At 52.4% G+C, this 12487-nt stretch overlaps 1 protein-coding gene across 4 annotated transcripts in view; it reads left to right on the top strand.

Annotated features, from left to right (window-relative positions):
* Positions 1-12487, top strand: part of LOC116945617 (SITS-binding protein-like) — a 35338-nt gene that overhangs the window by 7513 nt on the left and 15338 nt on the right. For 2 of the 4 annotated variants that reach the window (XM_032960097.2, XM_032960100.2), the window contains exons 3-5: positions 7908-8169; positions 9485-9647; positions 12145-12318. In XM_032960097.2, coding sequence (XP_032815988.1) covers positions 7908-8169; positions 9485-9647; positions 12145-12318 — 599 coding nt within the window. The remainder of the gene's footprint in view (positions 1-7907; positions 8170-9484; positions 9648-12144; positions 12319-12487) is intronic. The other 2 variants (XM_032960101.2, XM_032960099.2) reach the window with 2 other exon arrangements.

A 12487-nucleotide genomic window follows, 5' to 3' on the forward strand; every position in this document is an offset into this window, starting at 1 on the left:
GCGTTGCCGCGCTGCTACCAGTGCGGTGGCTTCGGCCATGCCCATGCAAACTGCACGGGCAAATCAAAAGGAAAAAGCGTGCAGCCTGCCTGCAAATAACGTCACGCAGCAGCAGCGCCAGCAGCAGCAGCAGCCGCCACAGCCTGTGCAGCGGCAGCAGCAGCCACAGCAGCAGCATCAACAGCAGCCACCGCAGCCTCAGCAGCAGCAGCCACCACAGCACAAGTGCCAGCTGTTGCAGCAGCAGGCCGCTGATTCGGTGACCGGTCGTGCAAAACCGCCGACCTACGATGAGGATGATGACGGCTTCGCCCTCGTCACCTCGCGCACGCGCAGGGTGAAGCCCGGCCCCGGAGGAGGAGGAGGCCACACAGCCCCTAACCCTAAGCGCGCGGCCACCGCCGATCACGAGCCCTACCCACAGGTCACAGAACAAGACGAGCAACACCCCCCAGCGAGCGCCGTCCTAGACGGCGCTCGCTGGGGGGTGTTGCTCCTAGACGGCGCTGTGGGGGGTGTATATGAAGACATGCTCGATGACGACCTGCCTGAGGACAGCACGGTGGGAAAAGCGCCGCTGTCACCGCCACAAGCTGCCTCAGCAGCCTCCGGGTAAGAGGAACCACCAGCCGGTGCTGCGCCTAACAGCGCCACGCTGCAGGAGGGCGACAAAGGCCAGCTCACCTCACCCGAAAGGAGAGCAACATAACCTCCACTACCAGAGCACAGCCAAATATAGGTTCTGCTGAGCCGCAGTTTGACGAGCTAGAGGACTTTGACAACGAGTTGTCGGAGACCGAAGGAGAGGACAACGTGAGTGAGGTCAGCTATTCACAAGTCAACAGCGAGTGCCAATATTCACCTGGGGACATCCACCGCTTCCTAGTGCAAATTTTCAGGAAGCGTAAAGTCAGGGTCGGGCCCTTTTTCCCTGACCTCACCGCTTTCCTCAAAGCATCCCAACAAATTTTGCACAATTGCGACAGGTTTGAGTTCACGACACAGGAATGCTACCGTCTAAAAGCGTTCATGCGCAAGGCAAAGAGAGAGCTTCTGCTCAGAAGTAACCCGGCCCCCCGCAACTACTGTTACCACTACCACCACTACAAAACAACATGATGGCTTCAGCTATTAAGGTTGCTAGTCTGAACTGTACCAGCGCTCGCAGCGACAACAGCTGGGACCAGATCTGCCGCTTTGTCGGGGAACACAAAGCAGGAAACTCACCTTGATGCCACTCTGGAGGCTCAATGCCAGCCCTTTCTAGGCGACCGGGCCTTCTTCAGCCACACCGAGGACAACCTTGCCAGCGTGGCGATTGTGCTCAGTTCGCGATTTGCACCAGAGAATGTCTCCTTCAAAGGAATCGTTAAAGGTCACTTGATTTCTGTTGATTTCATCATAAATAACTCCAGCCTCAGGTGCTTTAACGTGTACGTGCCGAGCAGGGTCCCCGAGAGGAAGCTTTTCTTCAGCGCGCTGTAGGATGCGCTGGCAACAGACGACGTGGATGGCGTGCTCACCGTTGTGGAGGGAGACTTCAACTGCACCCTCGACTCGGCTCTCAACTGCAACACCGCTGAACCTCACCCTGAATCCGCACGGCCGCTAGCCGACCCCGTGCGGAGACTGGATCTGCGTGACATGTGGCAACTACAGCATCCAGCCCAGCGGCAGTACTCCTGGTGCTGCTGCAGCTCTCAAGGCAGGATAAGCCTTGCCAGGCTCGACCGACTGTACGTCAACGCCAGCAGCGTTAACCTGCTTTGCGACAGTAAAACCATTCACTCCGGGTTTTCCGACCACCACCTGGTCTCCGTGCTGCTGCGAATTCCCAGAGCGGAGCAGCACAGCAACTACTGGAGACTCAACATACAGCTGCTTGACGACACCGACTTCAGGGAAACCTTCAAAGCCTTTTGGGCTCAGTGGCTGCCTGCCAAAGGCAGCTTCAGCTCCCACCAACTATGGTGGGACAACACAAAGGTGCAGGTCTTGGCTCTCTGTCAGCAGTTAATGAGCCAGCACGCCGCCGCCAAGAACGAGGTGGCGCGCCAACTGCAGAACGAGCTGCTGGTGCTAGAGGTGGAGCTAAGCTCATCCCACGGCACATAGGAGCATGAGACGCTACTGGAGAAGCAGCGGCTTTCAGGTCCATCACGGATGAGCAGGCACATCGTACTTTTGTGTGCAAAAAGATGCAGCACCTGTCGCAGATGAACTCTCCCTCTAAGTTTTTCTTCCGCTTAAACAAAGCACCGGCTAACACCAACAAAATTTCCAGTTTGCGAACCCCAGATGGACAAACAGCCACATCTGAGAGCGAGATCGCCAAGACCGCCAGGGATTTCTTCTCGCATCTTTTCGCCGCCGAAACCATACAAACGAGGCTATCCAGGAGCTACTGGATGGGGGCCCTACCTTAGGAGTCCCCGAACGGGATCGTCTGGACAGCCCCGTTACCCTGCAGGAGCTGCACACCGATGTGAAAGGGCTCGCAGCTGGTAAAGCCCCGGGGATTGACGGCCTGCCGGTTGAGTTTTATGTAGCCTTCTGGGATGAGCTTGGCCCTCCACTATTTCAATTGTTGACGGAGAGCCTGCAGAAGGGGGAACTCCCACAGAGCTGCAGGAGAGCGGTGGTTTCCCTGCTGCCCAAGAAGGGGGACCTGCGTCTCGTCGAGAACTGGCGACCCGTGTCCCTCTTGTGCGCCGACCACAAAATCTTCTCCAAGGTGCTGGCAAACCGTCTCAAGACAGCGCTGGGTCAACTGATCCTGCCGGAACAGTCGTATTGCATCACCAGCCGGTGTATATACGACAACATCGGTACGGTCAGAGACATAATCTCCGTTGCAAAAGCACACAACATGGACTTGCGGTGACCTCCAGTGGAGATTGGCACACTGCACGTTACCATCGGCCGTGTGGCTCAGCCGAATCTCGCTGGGGGTAACAGACTTGAGCATTTCCTGCGGAGCCAGGGAGGATCTGCCCCACCAGTACTTACGCTGCCAGCGGCTCAAACCAATGTTCCGCCTTTTGGGGGACATCTTCAGGAAACTGGGGGTGCCCTTCTACAACAGCAGCTTCGTATATGGGGTGCCTTACCTGGCTAACAAGCGCCATGACCTCGCCAATTTCGCCTGTGCTCAGGCGAAGATGGCGGTGTACAGAACGAGGAAAAAGATGCTGCAAGGTGACACTGACGGCTGCGCTGTGCTTCCAGTGTTCAGGGGCCTGCTTGAGGCGCGGCTCCGGCTGGAGCACGCATACCACACACGTCGGTGATGTGCACGTCTTCTTCGAACGCTGGGGAGCCAGAAAAGCCCTCTGTACCAGCGTGGACGGCACCCTCATGTTCACCTTCTGAAGCGCTCGCTCATCACCGTGGCGTGCGCGATGACCACCACCACCACGTGACTTTTCTTTCATGTTGTGCGAGCTGCATTTAGCGCCACAGCGCGTGGATTTATAGCGATTATTTGTTAGCTGGTGACTTTGTGTATTTCGTATCGGATTCACCTCCAGTGCTGTTGCTGCTGGCGGCAATAAAAGTTGTTTAAAAGTCAAAAGAGTCTCTCTGGTTCTCCACAAGTCGCATCGTTTCGCAAGTTGTGCTGTCGCTCACTTAAAATAGGGTGCATCCCTCGAAATGGAAAGATATACCCCACAGCTGTTATATCTTTATAAATAAAAAAAACCGAGACAATTTTTATTTCAGTTGTGCTACTGGCGTCATGTTACGAGACGAAGATTCTATTTGGAACTCTCGAAGGGCAGTGCTAGAGAACATCCCGTTGAAAGTGATATCACGGAACGACTTGTGAAATCCCTGCAAGTGACCTTTTCTATTTACGAAAGGGCGCAACTCTTCTTTATATGCTGCCACAAACAAATGTTAATCCAACTGATTTTTTTATCATAGATTTATTTTATGCCAAATTACACGAAGAACTAACTTAGGGGAGGGGTTGGGTTTTGGGATGATAGTAGTCATTGAGCACTGGGCTGAGACCACTAACTCTGAAATCTTCATAACCGCTTTTTGTGTGATTAGTTTGTTGTTCTTCCCCCGCACCTCCGATTAGCACGGTTGGCTACGTACGGTGCGAGAGAAGTGCAACGTACACACATACAGAAGTTCAACACACAGGTGGAGAGAAACCCGGATTCAAACTCAGGATTCAGTAGTGCCGGCTCAGTTATATGATCCATCCAGCTTGCTTGCTCAGTCTCTGTTCATCATCAACAACAACAACATCTTGATTTAAAGCTTTCGTGACTGCAGGGATTCATATTCTTGGTTCTTTCGGTAAAGTCACGTAGAATGGGAAACAAAATAATACAAATATAAAACAATAACATTCTCATGACGTTTCGACTGCGACACAAGCAATGATCATCAGGTGTGAAAACCACAGTAAAAAATTGCTGTGGTTTTCACACCTGATGATGATTTGCTGTGGTTTTCACACCTGATGATGATTGCTTGTGTCGCAGTTGAAACGTCATGATAATTTTATTGTTTTATATTTTTATTATTTTGTTGTTTCCCTTCTACGTGACTTTACCGAAAGAACCAAGAATATGAATAACAAAAACATCATCATTATCAGCCACGGTCCATCAACGGTTCGGCGAATACGTCCTCCAAACCATCGTGTTACCTTTGCTTTTGCTTTACAATTCGTATATCACGTAAAAAAAACGAACTGAAATAACCAAGGTGAATAACATCGCAGTGTTTGCCTTTGGGGTGAGTGGTGCTTATACAGGCCAAGGAAGGAATTGAAGATACAAGGAGGAACACCCATCAAAGCTATTACAGCCCTGGGCCCCTATCAAAACTTAATCTGATCCTGGATTGGAGATGTTTGTTTTCATTGCTGATATCCACTATCCACCTGCACTGCATCATCCGAGGCTGAAAACCCGAAGTGGATTGTGTTCCTCTCTACAATCTCTGCACAGCAAGGGTGGACTCACACAGACGACTTACACCACCCTCCCCTCCCACCGCGTGCCCTCCCGCACTTTCCACATTCCCTCCCCCGCCACAGAATTGTGGTCAACGCCAAGACGCGGGCATCACGTTACCCCCCAGCGGTGCCTTAATGTAGAGAGAGAGAATTCCGAGCCTACTCAACCGCTTACTCACGCTCGGCGGGACCCCCTAAGATACCATCCAGCCGTTGGGATGACGTGTTTTGCGCACACACAGAGACGTTTGTTAAGGAACGAAACAGGGAGGATTTATCCACAAATCTGGCTGCCGCCTGATGATGCCGGTTTCATTGGTGAAACGTCGTACTCAGATTGTAAATGTGGATTTGCTCTCCAACACACCGGTTTGCTGTGCTAGTAACGAATTGACAAGTTCTGTCTACGTGACAAATCTTACTAATTGGCTGTCGGGTGGTGGCGGGTTTAACGACGCATATATATTTACGCGATCTAACCCACAAAAAACATTATGGATTATATTGATCGCAAAAGACTACATGTTAAATCCATCGCGTAAACCTCTGGGGGATCGAATCGGCTTCTGTTGCCCAATCATTCTTTGGCGTCTGATTTTTGGATAAATAATGATAATTACCAAAAATATAGTAACGTGGACAAGTTCGTACGTTTGCTGTTTGAGCCATCCCCATAGCGCTAAGAAGGAGCCGCTATGTTTCACAGATGGGTAGATTCTGCCAGTAAGGAGACCGATGTTGCTATGCGGTTTTACACAACCTAAGTTGATTTAACACGAAGGCTTTCGCGACCAATATCCATAGTACAGGGTTTTTTTAACATTGGGATGTTTTGATACATTGCGATCTAACCCCAAAAAAAACTGTATTATGAATAACCTAAGTTGATTAACCATGCTTTGTAAGCTTGGGCCAATGAGGTGGCAGCAGAATTAATTAATTATTAAATCAATCTGTGCAGAACTTTGAGTGTCATCTCCTCGTATGTGCGGTGGGTTTTCTCCGGGTTCTTCGCTGTCCTTCCAGCACGAAGCCAAAAACCCGTCACTTGGAATTGGCCAAATATCTCAATGTATCAGGACCCTCCTCAATACCAGTCCTAAATTGGCATTAATGAGAAATAGGGTGGTGATAGAAAGTATCGGCCAAACCGGGTAATGGCATCACGAGATCGCTCCTCTTTGTGAATTGTAAAGTCTCTTTGATCTGATGGACGCAGATTCGTACTCATCGCAAACAGCCAGAGGACACGCGGCCCAGATGCTTTCATTACTTTAAATGAAGAGCTGTTCAGTCCTAGGGTCATATGTTAAATAAAGGTAACTGCCCTATAATAGAGTATTAAAGCTTTCGTGACTGCATAAAATTACTCATTTACCGAAAAAAACAATGAGTAACTGCCCTATATTTGGGATGTTAGACGTGCTTTGAAGTCACGTTGTAACGAGATCATGCTGGTTGTATTGGAACGGCGACGGGGTGGATGGCACACGGCGGTCTGAACCCCGGCGAGCCGAGTTTGATTCCCAGCCACGGCTATGACTGGCAGCAAGTGACATCCGATCCGAACCGAACCAGTCCTGGGCCAACCCCGACACCAACCCAAGCTGAAGAACGTGGTGAAGTATGGCCAATTTAACGCCTCTCCCATGGCCGACACGGTGTTAGGAGGCCATCGTCCAGCAGTGGATCGACAAGGGGACTTTAAGTAATATTATCGACCTTATGGACAAATGGATGAACTCGGCTCACGAGGCCACCAGCTTGCGAATGGCGACATCGCATCGCTGGGGTCTTTAACGTTAAACATTTCAACAAACACCACACCCAGGGAAGAAAGGAATTTCGTGAACGTTTATGGTGGTGGTTCCCTGGCGGCGGGGGGGGGGTCCCTGCGTTAATCAGCTGCAAGGCTGGGGGGGCGGCGGGGTGGGGGGGGGCACAGCTGCCGGTAATATGCTGCTTCCAGACATGAATACGGAGAAGTTCCTTTTATTTTTAACTTTCTCTTGCGGCAGCGCACGTCACTCGATCCTCCCTGCACGCGCCTCCGCTCTCTCCCTCCCTCGCCCGCAAGCGATTGTCCCGTCACGTGAGACATTCAAGCAAAATCGCGGTGCACATCTGCGTCAACAGCTGTGGGCGACTGAGTGACCGAGCGGGAGATGTTGGGTGACCATGCGGTGACTAGTGGATGGGACCGGCCATTTCATCTCTCTTCTCGTTTCGCACGTCCGATTATCACCGTTGGCTACGTACGGTGCGAAATAAGTTCAACGTACATACATCTCCCGCGAATAGTCCAATTCCTTACCCCCCCCCACCCCCCACTCTCGCTGACCCCCTCGTGATTGCCTCGATTACATCCCAATTTGACTCCCCGACAACTCCCTCCGCGACAACCTCCACAAATCCCCCACCTCCGCTCAGCGGATGATCCAAAATGCGACTGACAGACTTCTCACCCGCATCCGTGAATGAGACCACATCCGATCCCACGACTGGCACCCTCCCGATCCAGTCTCAGATCAACTTCAAGATCGCACTCGCCGACTTCCAGATCCTCCATGGACTCGCCCCTGCCTTCCTCTCATCTCACTATCCTAACCTATACCCTCTCGTCTCACTCTACTCCCCTCCCCGCACTCTCCCACCTCCCAGCTAGCGTTGCTCCACTCTCCACACTAACTCAGCGTTCTTCACACATTTCCAGGGGTGGGACACTTTCGCCACCACACATTGGGCGTTGACAGCACGATGTTTTCACGTGTTATGTATTGTCGGGGGCCACACATGAGCACGAAAGACCACCAGGTGCTGCCCGTGGCCCGTGGGACTTGCAATGAAGAACACTGCACCATCCTATGTCTTCCATCTCGTCTCACTCTGCTTCCCTCCCCGCCCGCTCTGCTCTTTGATATTCCAGGTGTGGCTCTGTTTGTCACGGACGGGATCCCCGTCCTCATCCCCACGTCCCCCAACACCAACGGAGGGGACTCCGAGCTGTGCCTGAGAGCGGTGGAGTCCAGGGATACGGAGGTCGCGGGGTCGTCTGTGGGGTCATCTGGAGGTCACCGGAGACTCCTGTACTCGGTGTGTGCGGCTCGCGACGTTCGGGCCGTGCACAGGGGCATGCGGTCCAGGTTCTACGCGGCTCCGGATTCGGCTCCCCTTCCAGACCTCCTCTGGTAACGGGCGCTGCACAGTGCACAGGGCACGACGGAACACGCAGCGTTAGGTCTCGGCAAAACAATGATGTCCAGAGACTGTGAAGGCCTGAAACATTTCTGGCTGCAAAATAAATAGGCAGACATTATTTTTCCTTGATAAATCTGTCCCGTCAACCACAAGGCCTTCTGGGGGTGCATCATTTCAGGAGCCTTGGTTAAATGTATTATACTGGTAGGAACCTCCTGGTTACACCACCAGCCCACAGGGGATTATTGTGTCCGTCCGTCCGTCGTGCATCCACAAATGGGAGGGGTGGGGCTGGGTGGAGAGGGGAGGGTGGGGAGGGGCTGGGTGGGGAGGGAGGGGCAGGGTGGGGAGGGTGGGGAGGGGCTGCGTGGGGAGGGGCTGCGTGGGGAGGGGCTGCGTGGGGAGGGGAGAGTGGGGAGGGAGGGACTGGGTGGGGAGGGTGGGGCTGAGTGGGGGGTGGGAGGGGTGGGGCTGGGTGGGGAGGGGCTGGTCACCCCGTGGTGCCCTTATACAACTCAACGTTTAACCTACTCACGCCGGCTTGTGCCCGCCCTCACAGTCGGGCATATTGTGCTGAATACACCACGTGGTGCCGCCGTTGACCCTGGCTATTGACCGAGCAACCCAACGTTCCTACGAGCTCCCTCCGCAGGAATGTGTTTTATCTAGTTACTTTTTATGATAATTATTAACATATTAAAATATAAATGCTTTGTTACTTGCAGTCGCCACAAAGATGCTCACGATTATTGTTTTACATTTCTGTTAAGCTCACGAGGAACACGTGACGAGCCGGCAGCCTCTCCCTTCACCTCGTCAGCCCCGCCCACTTTTAACCAGGCCACGCCCATTCAATTACTAGCACAGCCCACACAGCGGATTGGCCCTTTTCTGACACAGGCCCCCGCCTATTCCCCTCCCCAAGCTCCCAAAAATAAAAATCCCAATGTTTCTACATACTGTATACATTTGGACACTGGGACAGACTTTCTGGTTTGTCCCGGCCAAACCAGGAGATGTTTGGTAGATTAAACAGACAAATGTACTGCTTGATGGGACCTCCACCGTGGCGTATTTCCCCCGGACGCGGTTCCCTCCACGCAAGGGGTGAATGCGCCGTCTGTTGCGCCGTTACAGGATTTGAACCTCTGGCCAGCCTTGTGCTTTCTAAAGTCATAGTGATCTGTTCAGAGTTATGGCTTAATCTTTGTTACACCTGTGACCAGCGCCACCTGTAGCTTGTGCCCCCCCCCACCCCCCGCGACCGACCCCCGTGCTGGCGATCCGTGGCCGTGCCGACCGTAGGAGCCTCCTGTGGCACCTGCCACGTGTCCCGGCCGACCCTGCCGCGCTCCACAGGGCCGTGCGTGGGCTGGCAAGGAAGCTCCACAAGCACGCCATGGGAGACAGCGTCATCAGCCTGGGGGAGGCGGCCGCACATCTGCCACGGGCGGCGACGGCAGGGCCGGTGAGCCGCCCCCGATAGGTGCAACGCCGCTGCTAACGGCGCTTGTTTATTTCGCGAATGCTTTTGCACGCGGGTGCCGCATGGTCAGAGCGCCAGACATGCAAGAAGAAAAAGAAGAAAACACACGAACGAGTAAGTGAACATGTTCGTCATTGTAATATTGCGTGCGAGCGCACGTAAGCGCACATAGCCGCGTGACAGCCTTCCTGCTCCGGTGCGCGCAGGGCAAGCCGCCACGGTCTGCCGCTCCCCACATTCACACGGCGGGCTGTCGCGTAGTAGTGCGGCCCCATCGCACCAGAAGCGGTTCAACTAACGGCGCTTGGCCCTTCACTCTCCAAGCCCATGCCAGGGGGTCGGCAACCTGCTGGCTCTGGAGCCCCACGCGGCTCTTAGAAATTCGAACAAAAAATGCCTCTTCTTCTTATTTTGGTTGCAGACCCCTGACCATGGAGGCCCGTCCAGTTTGCCAGGGGCAGGGGTCGGCAACCTGTGGCTCATCAAGGACTGTTTCGTGGCGTTATTTATTCAGGACCACCGTCTCTCGTATTCACCACACAGTGCATCGCGGCGCTTGAAAACATTTTTTTTACCGAATTCGAAAAGAAATGGCTCTTCATGTTGCGTTTTGGTTGCTTACCCCTGGGCTACACAGTACGGGGGATCTTTGTCGTTGCACATGTCTACATATGAGGGTCAAAGGAGAGAGTGACGCTCACAACAACGAGCAAAGCCCCGGGGCGACTAAAACCTCGCGAGGTGGCACACCGGGCAACGCAGGTGGAGCATCTGACCGTCATCTCAGTCAGTCAACCTGTGACACGTGGGTCTGATCCTTGACCTGCTGCCAGCGAGGGTGTGACACTTCACACGGCCTCAAAGTTCACCTAGCCTGGCACGGGTGTGTGGTGATGTTGCTTTAGCGGCTGTTGTTGTTTTACAGCGACGTCTCTCGGCCGCGTAACCCGAGTAAGTCACAAACTCGTGTGGCAAATCGCACATTCCCTCCGCTGATAAACGTATTACTTTGCTGGTGTGAAGAGGCTATATAAAACAAAACCTCACCTCACTGGGCATCATGACCAGACAACAATATTGTACCCCTTAAGCGATGAAATATTGTGGTGTACTGGATGGCACGCTGGACTGGCAATCTGGAAGGTCGCCGGTTAGATTCTACCTCCTGGCACGGCAGGAGGCAGTGTGGTGGACCCCAACACGAAGCCACTGGAGCCGTGCGCTTTTAAATCTAGAGAGAAAGCGCATCTCTTTAAAATAGCGTTTTGTGTTTTAGTTTATTGTCCTTCCCCTGCACCTCCGATGAGCACGGTTGGCTACGTATGGTGCGAAAGAAGCTCAACGTTCAGACAGGTCGCGTGTGGGGATGTAAAGTGTGGGTACTCTCATCTCTTCCATGCAGTGTGGAAGAGTAGGTCAAACAATCCTCTGGAGGGGCTGTATTAAACTTCCTCTGTTCTGCCAGCAGTGGCTTAAGCAGGTAATTGCAGGGCTGCTCCTTTACCTTCTAAGCGATGACGATTTGTGTGTGTGTGTATGTCCGACGGCCTCGTGCATTAGCCCACACCACGTTGTAAATAATGAATGCTCGTTTGGCCATAAGCATCGCACTTATCAAAAGCGAATGCGGTCGATAAAACACGGCAAAGTAAATCACGAGATGCGTTATTAAATACCACGTGTCTATTTTACCAGCAAAAAAATAAAATGAAATTCCATTTAGGGCTGTCACCTTATCGGCATTCCGGGAACAATATTTTTCCCCCCGGCAGCGTTTGTCGAACGGGCCACACTGCTGATGAGACCTACAAAGCCGAAAAGCAGTCCACAGCGTGCCCTCCTGTTTGAACAAACGCTGCTGCAAAACATTGGTCTGGAAGGCACATACGTTAATGGGACTTAGAACGTTATTGTTGCTATTCAGTGCTTTGGCATGCTATTGATTAATATTTATTTATTATCCAAAATCCAACTGGACATACTCTTTGGTTCTATTCGGTAAAGTCAAGTAGGTAAAAAATTAAAACAACAAAAATCACGACGTTTCGGCCACAACACAAGCGGCCTTCATCAGGTGGAACGAAAGAGTATGGATCTTTGCAGTCACGAAAGCTTTAAATCTAGAACCAACTGGACATCCCATAATACATGTTAATAATGTTAGTGGCGTGCAGGTTAGGGACTGAGTCGTAAGACTCCTGCACAGGAATGTTCGTGGCCAGTTCCTCGTCGAGTTGCTTATTTATCTATCTATCCATCTATTTATTTATTTATTTGTTTGTTTGCTACAGTAGGAGTGAAAACTCAATGCCAGGAACCATTTCTCAATGAAATAAAAATGTTGCATTGCTCCTTCCCATTTATGTCCCAAAGCCAGTGAATGCAAACTCCACATTCGCATCGGGTGGGGAAGCTATCCGCCAGCTTCCGTATTTGATAAATACGCGTGACTATATTTGCTGTTGTTTTGTCGTGCGAGCTGTTGGTGAAGGCGGTCGACCCGGCATCCACTCCACTGCCGGCCGGCGTGTCGCTGTGCGTGGCCGCCTCTCCGTTCCTCCGAGCCGACAACCCCGAGTTCGACACCAGCCTGAGGAGCCGCGACACAGAGCAGCTGTGGGTTTCGGATCCCGCGCCCCACGGAGGAGACGCGGTACTAAAAAAAATATCATTCTCCAGCGCCGGGCATGTCATTCCACGCTCCTATGGCGGGGGTGGGGGAAAGTATTTCCTGCAGAGGGCAACCACTGATTGTTGAGTTCTCATGAATTGGTTGCCTACTTAATTTACGATGATCTGTAGGTTGCATCATCACCATCTGC

Source organism: Petromyzon marinus, chromosome 24 (assembly GCF_048934315.1).
Source record: "Petromyzon marinus isolate PM22_M1 ecotype Great Lakes invasive population chromosome 24, UKy_Petmar_22M1.pri1.0, whole genome shotgun sequence".
Taxonomy (NCBI): Eukaryota; Metazoa; Chordata; class Hyperoartia; order Petromyzontiformes; family Petromyzontidae; genus Petromyzon; species Petromyzon marinus.